Here is a 19334-nt window from a genome sequence, read left to right as displayed (position 1 = left end):
TCAAGGTTGTGTGAAATAGCCAATGATTCTCTTTGCAGAAAATTCCCATTACTTTGACAATATTTATCTCTCTTGCATGGTGGGTGTGAAATCACAAACAAAAGGTTTGATTTATCGTTATTTTCATTAAGCACCTCACAGAAAGTATGTTTTAACAGTAGGTAATTTGTATTGTTAGTATAAAGTGTTATGAATATGAACACCGGCACATTTTGGTTAAATCATTATCAATATTTGCATTTAAATACTGTTATATACTGTATGTATGACATGGAAGTAGAAGTATGTAAATTCTAATTTAAATACAATTTATTGTTATTTTCAAATGGCAAATAACATGAGTACAGTGAAGTGGAGCCAAAAAGTTTTTAAAATGTGGATAAATCAATATACTTTTCTACTGACAAAGTCTTTCAACTGTGTCAATAAAAGAAAGTTGGGAAATCACTTGACATTTTATTTATTTATTTTTTATTATACTTATTTCTATGCATATGCAAGCCTTCACATCTTTGCTGCCTTCAAAAAAAGTTATCTTCAAAACACTCATTTTTTAGTCTCATGTTCTCTGCCAAAACATTTACTTTTGCATTCAAGTGGTTTCCCACTTTTCCCTTTGTTAGTACCATATATTTTAAGCCTTTTGGGAAATCCGTTTTCTAATATTTATTGTTGGAAATTGCTTTTGCAAACTTAAATTCACTTTAAGCATCGGCTTTCACGGGGAGATTGTATTTCCAAAACAAAGTCACTGCGAGGAAACATGAAAAGAATACATGACAGGGTGACTTTTACATCTTATTTCCTCAAGTGATAAACTACCGAAACACCATGATCATAAGTATTACCAAGTGATCTGCTTTTTTATGCCTCTGCACTGGCGACAGCATTGTTTCTCACAATATAATTTTAACATAGCAATTTCTATTGATTTGGGAGGCCGTCTTTTATCCAAGAGGATTTCAGAGTACCATGACACTTGACAGAAAATCCATCAACAAAAACTCAGTATTGTCACAAACACATTTCATTCAACATATTTGATCCAACTTTCTTCTAGATTTCTAGATTTTCGGGCCGGGGGCAGTTAGGTAAACGGTCAGCGGGGTTAAAGGTTTAGTAGTTGGGGTTAAAGATCGCTCTCTCCATAGAGCGCAGTGGAGAAGGCAGTGTAGTCCAGTGCCCCTGGTGGCACTCCATGGCCGGTGTAAGGCGGCATCCTCATGATGCAGTACTCTGCTTGCTCAGGGGGAAGCTCTCTCCTCAGCTCCTCCACTAGTATGTAGGGCTGCGTAGTGGAAGGAAAATGTGTTTCAGGCATGTTTTGCATAAAGTATAATGCTATAATGCCTTTTATCCCTTAAGGTCATGATCAAAATTGTCGCTCATAAATCAGCTTGGCACGATCAGTTCTTGGAAATAATGACTTGAATAGAATAGATTAGTGTCAGCTAAGAATATCATGCCAGCACGCGCATACCTTGTCAGTTGCCAGGATCCGGAAGGATGCCACAACCTGCTCAGCAGTGTCTGTGTCAGCGGTCTCTCTGGTCATAAAGTCAATGAAAGACTGGAAGGACACGAGTCCAGTACCACTGGGATCCACAAGTATCATTATACGGGCAAACTCAACCTCTCCCTGGCAAAGGAGGACAGAATACAAGGAGTGTTTGTACAAAACATGTGTAGAATACAGAAAACAGCCCCCCCTCCATCAAACCACATGTGAAATACCATACCAGGTCATATCCCATAGAGATGAGGCAAGCTCTGAAGTCATCGGTTTCCATCGCTCCATTCTTTTTCTACAGTTGGAGGACAAATTTCAGGTTCACAACACAGGAGATAAGAAAAATAGAGTCGGGGAAGATAGAGTCAAAACAGAGACACACGATAATAAGATCAACAGCATTAAACATCACAGCAATATTGTAAAACTAAATGCTGAATTTATGTATTATTCAGAGTCTTTACGTTTTTTTTCTCTAAATTTATCAGTAACTGTTGGATGAACCATACTGTGATAAAAATAAATATAATTTAGCAGTAAGGATTTAAACTGTAAGCACATAATCTTTAAGCTTTTCTGATAAAGCATTAAAGATGCTGGAGATTGTGAAATATGTCTGAGAACATAAAACCGGAAAGAAGAAATTTTACTATCACACAGACGCTTGCCTGCGCACAAATACAACACAAAATACACACAAACACAAAATATTCCTTATCTGAGATATCACTAAACGGTAATAGTTTGCCAATGTTGTGCCGCATGTTTGTATATGTTGGGCATGTAATCCATGCATTATTCTGTTAGTCTGGAAGGGTGAGGGAGTCTGTGGAAAGAGTACAGATATAGCTTGAATAAATGAAAACGGCATAATTGAAGTCATCAGTTGTTACACTTCAAGTCAAAACGGCAAAGGATCTTACTCCTAACGAAACGTTCCACAATAGTGGCTCTTTTTAATGGATTATTTATGGCAATTTGTGATGGCCAAGGGAGAAATGTAAAATCTTTCATCCTCAACCTCTCCTCCAGAGATCAGTTCAGGTCAGATGTAGTATCAAAGGCTGAATGCTGCTCGTGGGTCTGGCAAGAATTTTGAGTGAGATTTGGGGTCAACGTGGTCATAGTTATAAGATCATCTCTAAATACTATGTGATTTGCTTTAAGGTCGGGTTGGTAATTTGTTTTTACTATTTGTTGAAATCCTCTTCACGTCCCAATAGCCAATAATACATTCTAAAGTTATAATAAAGTCTTCTGAGATACAGAAAGGAAATAAGCCGTTGTCTGTGGCCCCCGCAGGACTGGGTAAAAACATGATTCCCTGGCGTACCTGCGTGCATCCTGCCCGTGCTCTCACTGTGCCTGACTGAAGACTTCAGCCATGCACCGCTGAAGCAGAGATGGAAAAGTTGGCCTCTAGCAGTTGTCAGGCGGCGCGCGTTCATGTGTTATCTGGCCATAGTCTTTTGACAAGAGGGCTGGGATGTATCGGTAGCCTGCTGTTGCTAACTTTAAGATGAGTCACTGAAATGGTAAAAAAAAAAAACTGCAGTGGTGTGAACTGTGAAGAGCGTTACCCGGTCAAAGTGGCTAAAAGAGGATCTGAACTCGTTCATCTGCTGCTGGCTGATGCCCTTGGCGTCGCGGGTCAGGATCTGGGTCTCTATCTCATTGATGGTTCGGGCGATGGTCGTGAGGAGCAGCTCCCACCCGACACGGATGTGCTGGTAATAAAGAGACGAGTTTATAAATAATGATTGTTAATAAAGAATACACCTACAGTACATCTATGCATCTACTGTGCATATATTTGTGAGACTGCCTGCCACGGCCCTGTACCTCCATAGTGTAGTTGGTGTGCTTGTTATCAAACACCAGGGACTCTTGGATCAGCTGGTGGTCTCCCTCCAACTTGTCGATGTTGGGCTTATAAGCGACGATGACGTGCTCGCACTGCTTCAGCTGAGTCATCTGGTCCTCCAGCGCACCTCCGATCTCCATCGCGCAGCGTGCAATTTCCTGTCAGGATAACCACATGCAGCAAGGTTAACTTCATTTTTTGGACAAATTTTGATCTGCAGGGAGTCGTTTACCTGGGGCGAAGACTAAATTATGTCGGGACATGCCGCATTTGATGAAGAAGAATTGCATGTGCATAATAATATCCAGTCATTTTACTCTTATTTCATTATTGTTATCATCATCATCAGGAAAGTCACTATCATTGTACGTACAGTGCATTTGAATATAATTATCTTCCATTCTAGGCCTATATTTGATTAGATGGAGATAACTGTCTAATTGCGTATGAAGCCTGCATGTCTAACCTCCATCCTGGTCTGTGCCCAGGGTCCAATGAGATTAGCCTGTGCAGCAAACTGTCGTCTCAGCCTCTCGTGGGCATGCTGGTGGGCCATCTCCTCCTGGAGGGCACTATCCCTCTGAGGAACCAGCTTCTTCACCTAGAGAACACGCACACGCACAGACACAGTCACAGCCTTACGTGGTATTGTGAAAAGTCACTTCCCTGTGAAAAGAGCCATTAATATCAAACAGAATAATTCTAATATATTTGGATTAAGTGCTTTAGATCCAAAACATTAGAGCTGCACTTCTTTACTTTATCAGTGGAACACAGGCTCGGCTCTCTTTGCTCCTCTTTCATAATGACTGCTTTTATTAGGCCAGACAGCCGCTATTGAAATAACGACTTCATTCATTGAGTCTGTGAGTGAGTTTTAAAGCTGCAGCTACCTTTTCCCACTTGTTAAGAAGCTCCTCTGTTGTAATGGTGCTGTAGGGGTTCACAATGTTGGCCTTGATCCCGTAGCTCTGGGAAATTTTCTGCACCTCATTGTGGATTCCCAGGATGGCTTGTCTCTCTGCATCAGCCTCAGGTAGAGTAGCTTTGAACTGCTCGTGAGCTGCGATTAGACTCTGACAGGGGAAAAGGGAAGTACCTGAAATGTTATTACCTTTTCAAATTTGTCAAAAGTGATAATAGGTGTTTTTTTTTGTGGGTGGAATAACTCTACAAACATTACACGCTATATAACATTAAATACCTCATAGATATTTAGAGTAAAAAGCAGATGTATGACCCTGTTCAGACCTGGTGTTAACATCCATACTGAGAGATCCGATCACAAATGGTCTGCTCCAGGTTTGTCTATTCACTTCTGGTATTATAATGCATCCTGAATGGGGACACATTTGGGTCTGAACAGGGTCTATATCTAAATTCTACAGTCTAATGAATCTGTATGTTTACTGCTGTAATCCTACCTGGACTTCTTCAATAGTATGCACTATGAACATGTCCTGCAGATCCTCCATGGCTCCTTCCATCCAGTTGTTGAAAGGAGCAGACCTCTTGGCAAACTCCAGGAACAACTGATCAATAGTCTCCAGGAGTTTCTCAGTGCGCTGAAAGCATCAACACATACAGCATTCAGTTATCGTCTATTTTTAAATCCTACAAATCTGACAGACACTTGCCTGAAGTAATTCATCATCTTCGTGTCTCCCATAAAAATCCCCAAACAAATATTCCGTCACGCCTTTGATGACTAATCCCTGGGTATACAACACTGGCATGGACTTGTTAACAGACCCCTGTCCCTGTCATTCAGACTTAATCCCTGGCCCTCTTCCCGCGCCCTCACACATTCACAGGTCTGGAATGGTCAGCACGGATCAGAGGAAGTGGCTGGTGAGCTTCGAGCCAGTCACTTCCCTGGACAGACTCTTACATCCATTTCACCTTCATCCACCTCCACCCTCTGACTTTTGCCCTCCTCTCTGGGTCAGGGGTTTTAGCGGGGATCCAATTATCTCTCCTCATCAATCAGTTGTGTCTTCACTGTAACTAAATATGCCTATACCTACATTTTGATTAAACTGGTCTCAGACCCAACTTCATTCTATTGTAGTCAATGTGGAACATTAGCGCACTCTTGTGGGGACTTGGTCGTCCTAACACTTGAAAAGAAATCAACCCTTCCAAGTTTAGGGACCTTAAATGACTGAGTATATGAGGAAGATTGAAATCTTTTCATGTGCTTTCAGTCAAATATTCTGATATATTGACATTGAATTGTCAGCAGCCCTCACCTCCAGTGCCTCTCTTCGTTTCTGAGTCAGGGTTCCCAGCTTGTCCCACAAGTCACAGATGCTTTGGCAGCGCAGGTTCACAGCTGCCACGTCATGGTAGTCCAGCTCACTGGAAAAACAAAGCACATACTTTGTTTCAGCTGTGGGAGAGAGCTTCACAGCATCATTTAGTTATTTAGGTGCATTTTTCAGAAAAGGCCACTGGGTAAAAAAAAAAAAAAAAAGTAAAAAAAGCAATCATGATGTAGTAAATGTTTGTGATAAGATTAACCCCAATTACAAAAAGGCACAAGTGTAGGAGTCATATTAAAAGCATGTGTAGTCTTAATGCCAATTATAGATTATATGTAGAATATGCATTAAAGTTTATATATTGACAATGTAGGTAATAATTATGTACATTGTGGAGCATTTTATAAAGTAATCTAACCCCATGTCTACATTTAAGGGACCACTCATTATAAGGATGTGTCCCACTTCACCTGTCTCCTTGCTATGGTTTATTAGAGATGGGACATTTAAGTCATCCAAGCGTTTGTATGTTCAAGTTTACTCGCTTGTTTAAAGTTGGTGCAACATGCTGACTTGTTTTAAATTATGTAGGGGCCCCACATATGTACAACATTTCAGAGGATTGTGTGTTTGGCTCGTCAGAACAAACGAGATTCCCTCTGAAACCTGTCCCGAGTAAAATAATTAATATTTAGTCAGGCAATACAGAGTGATAATTTTTCCATTTTATTAGAAAGATAAACAGAACATATTTGGATAAACTGCAGGAACCAGTAGAGTGGTCTTTCCCCCTGGTCTTGTTCGTTCTAAAGTCCTCTTTAGTATTCCGGCCAGACTTCTTCCCTGGGATCTTCTTTTGTCTCAGGGCCTGAGGTTGGACTTTGAGCGATGGGAAACTGGTATCTCTCATAGAGGACATCATTCCAGTGGTCTCCTCCATGCTCATATTCTGACTGGAAGTGGGAGAGCGCGCCAGGAGGAAGCCGACCAGTCAAGAATAGGTAAAGCTGGCTTGGTCGAAGTGGTTCCTCTTCTGGTGGAGCTGGCTGCAAGTTCTCCTCAGATGTGGAAGCAGCAGATGTGGATGACAGCTCATAGAGGGGCGGTGGCCCAAAACCTTGTTCCTCCGCTTCCCGCTCTTCATTTCCATGCTCGTAGGTGGACTCAAAGTGACTCAACTCACCAGCCTGGTATTCAGACTCAGGAAGTGGTGGAGGAGGCACATTAAAATCCTCTTCCCCCTCATAGTTTCCATCCTCAAAATTCTCTTCATAGTGCTTGAGCTCACCTGCCTGAAACGGAGGAGGAGGAAGAACATTGATGTCCATGATGGGCGGAGATGTTCTGGACACGCTGAGGTCAGTTGTAGACTCCTCCTCAGCGTCCAAAAAAGGAGCCTGACTGGGGGGGTCTGTAGCAGGTCGAGTGCTCGCTGGATAGTAACTGGAATATTCTCCCCCCTTCATAGGGTCATAGTAGTAAGAGACAGCAGGATCATTCATATTGGCAGACTGAGCAGGAGGACCTTGGGATAAGCTACGATAGCTTCCAGGACGCGTCTCCACAGTTGAGAAACTGCCTCCATAAGGATTATACTGGCGCCAGCCTAGAGTGGAAAAATGTTAGTATTAAAACATTTTAAATGGAAGTTTAATATTTAACTTTGGAGGCAGCTTATAACATTAGTCAGGTTATTGCATTTACCTTTTTTAGCAGGAAAACAATAGACATTGCAGCTGAAGAGTGAAATGAGGAGCAGCAGACTGTAAAAGAAAATAGCATGGTGAAAAACTTCAGTAAAATTATATACAAGGCATAAAACAAACACACAAACATAATCATTAAACTGTCACATACCTTGCAGAACTCCAGGCAGCCATTCTCCTTCCCAGCTGAAATGTGATCTTCTCCTCAGCTCAGAGCGCCGGTTAAATGTGAAACAGGAAGTGTTCTGTGGCCAATCCCGGACGGAGAAGGTAACGATGTACAGGTGCACATTGCTGAGTGCTGATTGGAAATGTCAGTGAAGCTCACCCTTCGCCTTTGTCCCCTGCAGTCACACTGTGCATTCACAATGACACTGTGCATTCACAATGACACTGTGCATTCACAATGACACTGTGCAGTCACAATGACACTGTGCATTCACAATGACACTGTGCAGTCACAATGACACTGTGCAGTCACAATGACACTGCATCGCGAGTTGTAAAGTGGATGTTCTGACTTTGGTGCGTTCGTGTGCTTTGAAGTCGGAATGTGGAAAAAAAACACAGATGCTGTAAACAAAATGTGTTGTTTTCATGTGTTTGGAGTGTTTAAGATCAAACTGAATAATATTCTAATATCTGCATAGTAACGAAGTGCAAGGAAAAAAGGCCAGTAATGACATATAGATCATTTTAAACGTACACATGTTATCATAAAAAAACGTCTGGATAGTGTCTGTGTAGAGCTATACCAAAATATTTGTTGACTCTGCAAGTATTTGTCCCGATTATTCCGGCACCACATGAACTCACTATTTTCATCAGTACACTTTACCAAAGTGGTTCAAAAGAGTTCAACGCCTCAAGGTGAACGAGTAGAATAGTATTTCCTTCTATGCAAGAGCAGTGCTAATGGTATTAGAATAATATTTACACAATGTTTTCCCTGGCACCCCCATCGTTGCCCACCCGCCACCCACTGCCCCGGGCCTCATGACACGACTGCAAACATCTGCTCTAGGGAGTGCGTACTTCAGCTCCTGTGCGATGGCGGCAATCTGCTCCACTCTGTCCTGGTGGGCTGCCAAGTCGCTCTCGAAGGCCTCGTGTTTCCTCAGCAGCGCTCGGATTTCTACGAGGGTGGCTGTTTCATAGTCCTTCTGGGAGAGGATCAGTTCCTTACCTGAATATTAAAAATAGGCAAAGAGAGAGGGAAGCATGAGGCAAGAGAACAGAAAAACAAGATCATTTAGATCCAAACACAGACCTAATTTGGCCTTTGCTGATGGAGAAACCGAACTGTTGCCCTCCACTAGAGGCTGATTGCTTTAAACAGACTAACACCTTCAATCAAATCTCATTAGGAACAAGTATAAACAACTGCAAGGTTAATTACGACATTGAAAACATGCAGAAAAGCAGGAATACAGATGCTTGTAGATGAGTTAGTTACACAGAAAAACATTCAGACGTGTAGTTTAAAAAGCACAGTGACAAACTGACCACTGGCCCAGTTCTCGTGATTGGTGGCTTTTTGGCGGAACTTTTCTGCCAGGTGATCCAGTCTCTCGAGCCGACGGATCTCAGTGAGGAGCCACTCCTCGTAGCCTTTCTCTGCCTGCTCCAGGCCCTGCCATGCACTGGCTATGTCCTGGAAACAAAATGAAAATAAAAAAGGATGGAAGTGTAAAACAAACCACCCACTGCTGGTACAATTCCAGTGCCTGTTTCTCTTAAATCCTTTGTGAGACTCCAGCATTAGCTATAAGGCAAATAGACATGATGTGGTATAAGACCCATTGATAGCTGTTCACTCAGTCTCGACTGAATTGAGTTGTGACTTACGGATACCATCTTCCCCTCAGAGGGCATGAAGGCAGGGCGATTGCTTATGCGCAGCTTGGTCTGCAGGGTGTTGAAGTTAATTTCCAGCTGGCACTTCTCCTGCACCTTCGGGGGCTTGTGTTGGCGTCTGTAGTCCCTGAAATCCTCCAGCTTCCTCTGCATCTCTGCCATGGTCTTCTCCGGGGTCTTGTTCTCCAGCCAGGGAGTGGTGCGGCGGATCCACTCCAGCAGCTGAGAGACACGAGGAAAATGTGGGAAAAGTCGAGACACAAAATAACTGCATGTTAACATACAACAAACATCTGGACATTTTCTAGAGTTACATATGAAGAGTGCAAAAGGAGATTTTCAGAATAAGACGCCTACACAACAACAAGAAAATGTCAGGAACATTCAGGTGAGGGTTTGGGAAAATGTCCGGACCACAGCGCACGTCTGAAAGCATCATACGAGAAGATATTCTGTGATTACATGTCGACTGTTTTACCTCACTGGCCAGTCGCTCATATTCCTCCATCATTTTCTCATTTTCCTGGTTGACACCAAGCACCTTAGAGATCCTGTTCGCAGCCGTCTCTGCCTGCAAGCACAGGACACAAGAACAATGTACCACATCGGCAAAGTAACACAGAACGGGCCATGCTCCCATTCTTCTTTCCAATACAACTACATTTATTATGGAACGTCAAAATCTAAGCTCTGCACGTGACTCTGTTCTCAAAATACAGATGAACTGTAGAGAAGAGACAAAGTCAAAATATAAAATGCAAATTGGTGAAGCGGGACAGCTTCAACCTCTGTACCTGCTCAGCTCCAGCGAAGGCGTGGTAAAAGCAGGACACGTAGGTCATGATAGCTCTTTCATCAGGCTTGGGGGTGTTGATGATATCTATGGCATTGACAGGGAGGGAAAGTCAAAGGTGTGGAAAAGAGAAGTATCAGTGGGAAAGTATTTCAGACAATGGGAGGAGACAGAGAGTTTACTTTGAATGCACTTGTAGTTACCTCCACCAAGAAGGTTTTATTCCCCTGTCGGTTTTTTGCTTGTTTGTAAGCAAGATTACACAAAAAACACCAAACGGATTTAAACAAAACTTGGTGGAAGGACAACATTTTCACCACTAACCCAAGGAGACACATTTAGAGAACAAGGAATGTGTGAAATCTGTTGCAGCTTGATGTAATTAAAAGGGACTGTTGGGCCTTGGTGGAGGAATGCGCTCTATTTAGTGTCATTCTTGTTTGTTATGGTTTATGTTCCATACAGGTATGTAATTATGGTATAGAAATGAAAACAATCACATATTCAACTTGTGATTGGATCGATGTGAAGGAGACAAGAACGAAACTAGACCTCCAATAGAGAAAACGTCTACGTACACACAGACACAATCATATTTCAAAAACAGAACATGAGAAGGTTTAAAATTTTAATATGAAGTAAAGAACATTTGGCTCCTGCTATTTCATAAAACATTACCTTCTGCGTCCAGCATTTTGGGAATGTCCAGGTGTTTCTCAGCTAAGTCGAAAGCCAGGTTCAGGTTCCCCATAGGATCATCCTAAATAAAGAAACACAATTCGGCATCACTGGGCAGCAATGTCGGACTTAAAATGCCACCACACTGACCCCTGTGCTATGATGACCACATTATTCTCCCCTGGCCACCCACTGCCCATGCACATTAATCTAATCGCACTTGTTTTTACATTTATATTCAATACAGCTTCTGTACAAAACCCAGTACAGACAAAGTACTGATCCTTTAGTCTGTAACATGAGGAAGATTCAAGAATCTTATCTTAACTGATTTAATGACTTTATTGACAAATCTATTCTGATAAGTTGTCATTAATTAATCAAATAGAAAATAAATCAATCAACCAATACATTACTCTATGGGGCGCAGATTGTTAATATTTAGATTTACACTTAGATTTAAATTTGACATTTAGATTTAAGTTTTTTAAGAATTCTTAGATTTAAATTCAACATTTAGGTTTAATACTTATATTCAACATTAACATTTAGATCTAATAGATTTAGATTTACCATTTAGGTTTGACATTTCACATTTAGGATTAAGATTTACAAAGTTCACAAATATTGCTGTAAATCTGGAAAACAAAATTACTTATTTTTAACGTTGTGGCGCTAAATATGGTGAAATGTCGCTGTTATTTTTAAGCATGCAACCCTTTGCAATCGGCACCCCACATTACTCACGTAAAAAGTTCACAACAATAAACATCATACATTTCTTGAGGTGACAAATACATTTTCTCTTTTGTGACAAACAGGAGAAGAGTTATAACAGAGTGGGGAGTGGTGCATTAAGCGAACAGCTGATGGTGAACAGTCAGTGAGAGTGCACTGGGGTAAAGGGATCATGCTATCATGCTGCTGCTATTGTCCCCATTTCTGTACCACTGTTCCATAAAGGCAGAGGGTGGGGGGGTGAGGATTGGCACAGTACATGACAGGACCAGCTGCTCACAGATCCACTGCAGGACAGACAGATAGATGGATAGGATAGTCATGGTAGTAATGGGATGGAGGGATGGATGGAAGGAAGGATGGATAGAAGGATACCCCGCAAGGCCTCTGTGTGTGTGTGTGTGTGCGCGCCCCCGACCAGAGCTGGTTCAGCGGGCTGGAACACAGCGAGCTTAACAAACACACTCACCTGGAGCCAGACTCAACAGCTGCCTGGCACAGCTGCCTGTCTCCTGGTAAAACCCAGGTGCGACTGAGTGAGTGAATATGTTTGTGAGATGGAGACAGTGAGGAAAAGCAATAGATAGAGAACATCGGGTTTGTTTGTTCCTCATCACTTACATTCACCAAGAGCATTTTAATCCTCATTATGAAACACCATCCTCACAACGATACTTAATATTTGACTGTGAAATATCATCTCATAAACATCTTCCTGACTTTTCCCAGCCTCTAACTGGGGGAGCGCTACGTGACACTGCAGACAATAGCAGAGGAAAAGCTAAGCCCGAGCTCTGCGGGGACTAGGCTCATGTTTCTGTGACTATTCTAGGTCAACTCCAAGTCAGGCCGGTGAGTTGTGGCCTGAAAATGAGCGCTTCTGTTTCCACAGCAAATGAAAACGTCACTCTCCCTAACCGGCCGTGCAATGGAAGAGCGAAGCCTCAAATATTCCAAAAGCAGAGCCATGGCGGCACAGCACCTTCCGTTCAGGAGGGAAAGCGTTGGTTACTTGTGCGCTGCTTTTTCCCGAGGGGGCTGTCAGCTGTGCAGAATGGCTCAATAAGCCCCTCGACTGTCTGCACACAAACACTGTGAGAGAGAGTCGTGGCCATCCATCAAATCCAAAACATTTAAATGAGCTGCGGATTTGTTGCCCTGAAAAAAACACTGGAGCTCAAGTGGAATGCGCTCCCTGATACACCCCACATTGTGAAGGGGGTTTTTAAATGGACAGGAAATGTCAAACTCTGCATTAATTGAAGGCAGACAAGCCTCGGCTCGCATATTTATCACTTTGTGTGATACACACGGGGCCACAAGTCACCACCATTAAACTAAACATTGTGCTGGGCACAGTGGGGAGCACAAAATGGACCGAAAAATTCAAGCAACGGGTTGTTTTTTAATGCAAATTATCCTGAAATTAAGTAAATTAATGAATATTGAAGCAATGACGCATGAGGGGACACTGAATGAATGCACTTGCAAAAGAATGCTCTGCATGTCTATTAGCCCAATAACACACAGTTTATCTACAGCATGTGTTACTGCTCAGTGGACCTCTCATAGACACCTTACCTTAAATTATCGACCCTCAAAGGATAAGCTCTATAGATAAATATTGGACAGAACCATAAACAATACCAGCAATCTCATTAAATTACTTCAAGTTTAAACTATACTATAGTTAGGATCAACAGTGCCATCAATCCAGATATCGCAATCAACACCTCCTGCTCTAGTATAGACTAGTTTTCCTTAGTGTTCCACAACATGATGTAAAAAAAAAAAATCATAAAAAGTGCCCCAAGAAATGTCATTATCCTGAGTTCAGTGTGTGTTCGTTTTCAACAGGTGGTGTTAATTTCAGTGGAAACCACTCTGTTAGTGTTTGGGGCTGAGACACAGCATCCTGGTTACAGGTGAAACCACACGACACCTTGTTGAGCTTAGAGTAGTCGAGGAGGTCAGGTCTGTGTCTATGAATCAGGGCGCAGAAGGCCAGGCCATCCTTCCAGCTGCACCGGCCGACGAGCAGAGAGAACACGTTAAGTTAGAGCTCGACTCAGACAGGAAGCTGCCGTTAGTCCAGTTCCAGGTGGAGGTGCAACGGCACAAAGCTGTTGTCATAGCTTAGTTCTGACATGATGCTATAAGATTCACTTAGTTATTGTGCAAACCAAAAATACGCAGTTCCCACTTGTATGTCCAAGTGAAATTAAAAACAATATTTTGGAAAAGGTGCCGGCATTTATCATCTCTGTCCTTAGAATATGACAACACGGAATAAGAGGACAACCTAGAGTAACTATTAATGGCATCAGCTATCAGTAAAATCAAACAGCTCAGTTAACAGAGTGTGTGTGAAACACTGACCTGACATGGAAGTTTTGGACATTGACATTCCTGTAGGGGGCAGTCTTTCTTTGACACCACAGGAGAAGACCTTCCTTGGCAGATGTTTCTGAGGAGAAAGTGAATTCACAGGTTAATATGTTCACTATGTAGCAGAGATAATAAGACTCCCATACAAGGTAGACAATATTCAGAGGACCCCCTCATGTATGTCCCTTGGAATAATTGTCTACACTCAGTTGACCTGGTGTTATAGAAAAGGATCTCGATCTTATTTCTTTGGGTTTCACCGTCTCACCTTCCACAGAAATGTCCTGGATGGCGAAGCGGAGGATGATAGTCCAGATCATTCCCAGAGTCATCTTTACATTACCGTCCACAATCTCTGAAAGGCCAACAACACGTTAAAATCAATTTGCACAACACTGATGATAAAAAAAATCTGATTATCACCCAGATCCATATATGTTCACGTATACAGGAAAGCTGCGGTAACCTTCAGCTCCGATGGAGACCAGTTTCACTCCTTTGCTCGTGATGTAGTCCAGAGCTTTGTTGACATTAGCAATCTTGTGAAACCGCATCTTCCCTCTGTCTGGCTTGGGTAACCTCTCTCCTGTGAACAGAGTATTATGTAATAGTCAGATATATATATGTAACTGAATGTGATCATTATTTTAATAGATTGTTTAATTGACTCAAAAACAAAGGAATTGAAAAGGAACTGAGAAGACAGGAAGTTGTGACAGACATGTTTTCGTTTCGTGGGCTGACCTGAGATAACTTCCAGCAGCAGCATTAGTTTCAGCCCATTCCTGAAGTCTTCCTCGATGTTTTCAATCTGAGTTCCAGCTTTCCTCAGGTGGGAGTTACACCAGGCCGTGAAGGTCTGACAGGAAAAGGGATAAAAAAAACGTGGGTGACCGTGAAAACTGCAGCTGTCTCTTCACTTCCTGTGAAGCTACTACTGATGCAACACACTACAGGCGTGAAATTCCCCTCCGCAGAGGACCCAAACAAACTGAAGCAGCTCGCAGCTTAACAAGTCCTCACTTCAAGACTGCATTTCAAATCAATCTTCACCCCTTTGACCAGTGCTACATTTGCAGATTAACCCTCAGTGACCTTTCAGTGGCTGGTTTCCTGCTTTTTCCTGCTGTGGCTCCATCGCTAACAACAATCAGGAGAAACGTGGGCTCCTGAAATACTGTGAATCACGTTAAGACGGGCTCATTGTCTTTCTCCTCCTATTTTTACAAAGTTTCCCTCAACAGCCCCAGCAGCAGAGTTTACAGGCGCTCAGCACGTTCACGAATGAAAGCTGGGAGCCGACCACAGAGCACATTCCGACCGATATAAGGTGTTAAATTTAGACGGCTCTGCTGTGGCTCACGATAAGAGGGCGGGAGGGGGGAAAAAATGTCGAAACGTCTCGCCGTGTCAACGTAAGTGAAAATGTCACGTGGATGCAGAGCTAGTTCCCCCCCCCCCCTCACGTCCCTTTCTGTCACTGTGATTGGTTACAGCTGCACGGAGATAACTTTATCACATGTATGCTGTTCTTCCTGGTCGCACTCATCACTGTGTTGACGTATGAGGACGGGCAGGAGTGGAAAAAGAATGGAAGCATAGTTGAAATTTCATGTTTAGAATCAGGTTCAGGATCAACCACAAGGACGAATATGTTGTCTTCCATAACAAAAAAATATTTAAAGAAGCTTGATTTTGTTTTATATGAGCTTGAATCAATGAGGTGATCAGTTCTTGTAAAAATAAAACAATAATAATCTGTAAAGTACGCTAAGCAAATATTTGTTTCTCTTTTATTTTAGAAATATTCCGATACCAGCATCAGAAACGCCTCCAATTCTGCCGAATATGCAGAGTCGGTTAACGGCGAGCATGTAATCTGTGTACCGATGCGATACCACATCTGTAAAGTTTGTTAGTTTAACCCTGTCTAAACTTTATTTTCCGAGGAAAATCCCTTTTCGTTCATTGCTTCTAAACAGCAGTTGTGCCTTTTTAGAGCAGTTAGGAGGATTTCTGGTTGAATAATGTTACTGTTATAATGATATTTCACAGTGGAAAGTTCCAAACATTATGGACAAACTCCCGCACACTGTCTTACTTGCAGTGATTTATTTGTGACGTTTCGGTGCTGGACCCTCATCAGGCCACTTGAAAATAAATCACTGCAAGTAAGACAGGGGGGTGGCATTAGTGCTGTCTATTAAAACAATAGCAATCTAATAAAGCATTTTCTGCATGTATATTTATGTGTCTTCAAAGGATTTAGACTGAGTAGCATACAGCTGATAAATATATTAGGCCTATATATATATATGTTGTTATTTAATGCACTGGTATCGAATCGATATCAGGAAGGGAAAAATGGTGTTGGATAATCTCTCGTTTATTTTGGGACATTTTTGTGGCTTTATTTGACAAACAGGAAACTCAGGGAAACAGAGCAGGGGAAAGACGTGCAGCAAACGGGGGAGTCCCATGTGACATGATCCCATGTGACATGATCACTAAACGTCCGTCAATCATTTCATCCATCAACTGGAGGTTTTTGATGACATGTTGTTCTTTGACTTTACAACCTTCACTCATACAAATAGACGTGATCACTTTTTAGGCCGTTTTAAAGTCAGGGGTCAAAGTGTGACCCTGACGGTAAGTAAGAGATTCATTAGCTGTTAGCAGTGAAGTAACTCATTAATTTTTACTTTTATACTTTTTTATATTTGTTTATTTTCACATATGTAGCTTTATTGTCAAAGTGACATCAACTGAGAAATATATCTGAGCACTTTTTCCAACCCTTTATTCTGAAACAGCCTTTCACCAATAGGACTGGACTGGGTGCCCTTCCAGCCGCTCAGGTTTCTCCTCTGGGTGCTGGTTCAAAAACGGAGCATTACCAGCTTCAGACTAAATCACATTCCACTCTGAGTGGGTCCCCAAGCTCGATGTGACATTGAACTGCCGCCCTCCTCCATGAATTAAAAAAAAAAAAAAAAGAGAAAAGAACGTGGCATGCTTCTCCTCCAAATTTGACTCGGCCACAATTGCAAAACCCATCTGCCCACTTTCCGAGCCCCCCCCCCCCCCCCCCCCCCCCCCCCCCTCCCTCCTCCCTCCGCAGCACAACTGACCAGTGACGATTGCAGCTAAAAATATTCATGAATCACATCCAGCGAGGACCAACCCTGTCACTGCCTGTGGGGCCTCGCTGGCTCAGAGGATGACCGCTCGTGTCCAGGAGGATGGAAAAGTAGAAAAACTGAATGTTGAAACACGTTGAAATATTCCTCTTCCCTTTTTAACTCTTTATAACTCAGATGAGCAGATTCACTTTTTACCCATAACACTTTTGCACTTTCACTTTCTTTGCTGTAACTTGGTTTAAGATTTAGATTAACACGACCGAGCACTGATGACTTTTATCGATCTCCTTAATAAACCTTCTGAGTCACATAATAGATATTTTTTAAAGTCCACATAAGCACAGTCCCATTAATACCCAGTGAAGGAAAGCTACCACAGCTGCTGGTGGGATTTGAAATAAGCCGACTGCACCACGACATGAGCTGGACAAAAGGCGACTGGACAGAAATTATTTTTGAAAAAGCAGCTAAAAGTGTCCCCTGACGAAGGAAACAAAAAAACCACCCTGCATGGCAACACTCATATACTGTGAATGTAGAGGCTGTGGTATATAACAAGCTGCTCAGGCACAGCTTCATCACCTTCCTCAGTTGTTTCATCAGCTCTGATCACTGTGAACAGCTGCTGGCAGGGCCGCACCTCTCTCCAATGAGCACTTGTCAACTCCAAATTACAATCAGTAAGAAAGATAAACACTGGAAACATGGTGCATACGGACCAGGGACCTGACTATCACACTGTGGCCCAAAATACACAGTTTGGTCATCTCTGCAGGGGCCACGCGTGGAGGTCATGGGGTCTGGAGCTGTCTGGCCTCCAGTTGTGCAGAGAAGCAGCAAATCTAAGGCCTGGGGCAACTTTGAAAAAGGCCTAAAAAAGGGTGTGTGAGGCCGGGGGCATATTTGAGAAGACCTGGTGCTGGTTCAATATTTCTGCGTGGTTTCTATAAACAAAAGAATCCCGCACCAAGGACACTGGATTAACCCGCTGTAATGCCTTTTGGTCCCGGGGTCTAAAATTAGACGCAGCGTCCATTCTTATCCCGAGAGCGTCATCATGTGTTGGGAGCATCTGTTGACAGCTCGCATTCCGCGCGTATCAGCGGGGGAGAGAGGCGGCGCTGCGCGGAGCCGCTGGAAGCTGGAGCGGCTATTGTTAGCTGGTACCCGCCGCATCCCTCCGCCAGGGCCCCACCCCCCCCCTCCCCCTCCCCGCATTTTTATTGTAGTTTTACACTTGGGTGGAGAACTTTGTAGCTTTGTTAAGAAAAGCGTCATTTAAATAAAGCTTTTAATCATTATTAGTATTACTACACTGCAAGTTGGGTTGGTTCATAATATTTGGGTTCGTTATGGTTATTTACTCCAAGTCAAGGTATTTATTGAACATCTCTCAATAACCTCCAAGCACAGACTTAGTTACACGAAAACTCAAATGGATTTACTTGATTAAAAAGACAAATTCATGACTCCTATGAAATAAGAAGTGTTATAAAAGCAGTTTAAATGCTCCTGAATTGTATTTTATTTTGAAAATCTCAACCGGTAGTCCAACCTTCTACTACGGTTAACTTCACGACAGTCTCAACAGATTCGTGTAAAACTATGTTATAAAAAACAGATTCCTACATATTATATATACGAAACACATGAAATAAACTTTTTAAACTTTGAACTTTCATTACAATGCTGAGTCACAGCAGCTTTGCACCAATCACAAAGCAGCTCCAGTAGTTTTGATGCAGGTTTCATTTATTTGATTCTTACTTTCCTCTGCTGCTGCTCCCAGGCCGGATCCAGCAGCATGTCCCGGTCCCACTCATCCTCCTGAGTCATGTACACCTCCTCGAAGCCGTTGTCGTAGTGGACCGTGGTCTCCACCTGGGTCATCATCATGGTGCCGATCACTTCTCTGTTTCCCCCACAAACAAACTCAAACCCTGGTTATTCCTGTGACTGTGATGTAGAGGACAGGATAAGTTTCCTGACTTCTTCTTCTTCTTCTTCTCTTTCTCTTCTCTGTCTCTCTCACGCTTGCCCTTGTCCTCCCGTCCTGACACACGTCTGGCCCTGGTGCCACAGAGGGACAAGTGGCCGTGTCATTAGTACTGGGTGGTCACATGACACCTTCATACCTAACATCTCCCACTCAACCCCCCCCCCACACAAAGAGCAGCAGGAGACAGGTCAATAGAACAGTCTTTAATGTAGAAAAAAATCAGACTTTCATTTCAAACAAAACCACAACAAAAAATAACATGGGACATATAAATAAAATGCTTCTTCCTTGAAAAACCATTATATTCTCACACTCACACAAAAAAAAGCGTTGGTTACCGACACTGTTACAAACCGAGATCAGAATCAGTCGCGCTATAAAGAAAAACAAG

At 42.6% G+C, this 19334-nt stretch overlaps 2 protein-coding genes across 3 annotated transcripts; both read right to left on the bottom strand.

Moving 5' to 3' along the window:
* Positions 1-352: 352 nt before the first annotated feature.
* On the bottom strand, positions 353-19018 carry actn2b (actinin, alpha 2b). Of its 2 annotated transcripts, XM_034608800.1 has the most exons (22): positions 18712-19018; positions 14543-14657; positions 14265-14384; positions 14067-14153; positions 13790-13877; positions 13353-13431; positions 10673-10754; positions 9996-10081; positions 9680-9772; positions 9193-9423; positions 8851-8998; positions 8380-8530; positions 5627-5735; positions 4799-4939; positions 4268-4450; positions 3841-3975; positions 3353-3532; positions 3091-3237; positions 1740-1805; positions 1481-1639; positions 1122-1288; positions 353-941 (listed from the first exon to the last, which is right to left on the bottom strand). In XM_034608800.1, exons 1-21 carry the CDS (start codon positions 18838-18840, stop codon positions 1130-1132), a joined length of 2688 nt encoding a protein of 895 aa, XP_034464691.1. In that variant the 5' UTR covers positions 18841-19018; the 3' UTR covers positions 353-941; positions 1122-1129. The 2 variants fall into 2 exon arrangements, with proteins under 2 accessions (XP_034464691.1, XP_034464689.1); XM_034608798.1 differs by having other exon boundaries at positions 353-1288.
* On the bottom strand, positions 6079-7600 carry LOC117775540. Its single transcript, XM_034608812.1, has 3 exons — positions 7496-7600; positions 7343-7401; positions 6079-7244 (listed from the first exon to the last, which is right to left on the bottom strand). The coding sequence occupies exons 1-3, from the start codon at positions 7516-7518 to the stop codon at positions 6457-6459; spliced, it is 870 nt and encodes a 289-aa protein (XP_034464703.1). The 5' UTR covers positions 7519-7600; the 3' UTR covers positions 6079-6456.
* Positions 19019-19334: the final 316 nt, after the last annotated feature.

Source organism: Hippoglossus hippoglossus, chromosome 15 (assembly GCF_009819705.1).
Source record: "Hippoglossus hippoglossus isolate fHipHip1 chromosome 15, fHipHip1.pri, whole genome shotgun sequence".
In the NCBI taxonomy this organism is placed as follows: domain Eukaryota; kingdom Metazoa; phylum Chordata; class Actinopteri; order Pleuronectiformes; family Pleuronectidae; genus Hippoglossus; species Hippoglossus hippoglossus.
Note: the sequence above shows the minus strand (reverse complement) of the source record. Positions and strands in the feature narration are given on the sequence as shown.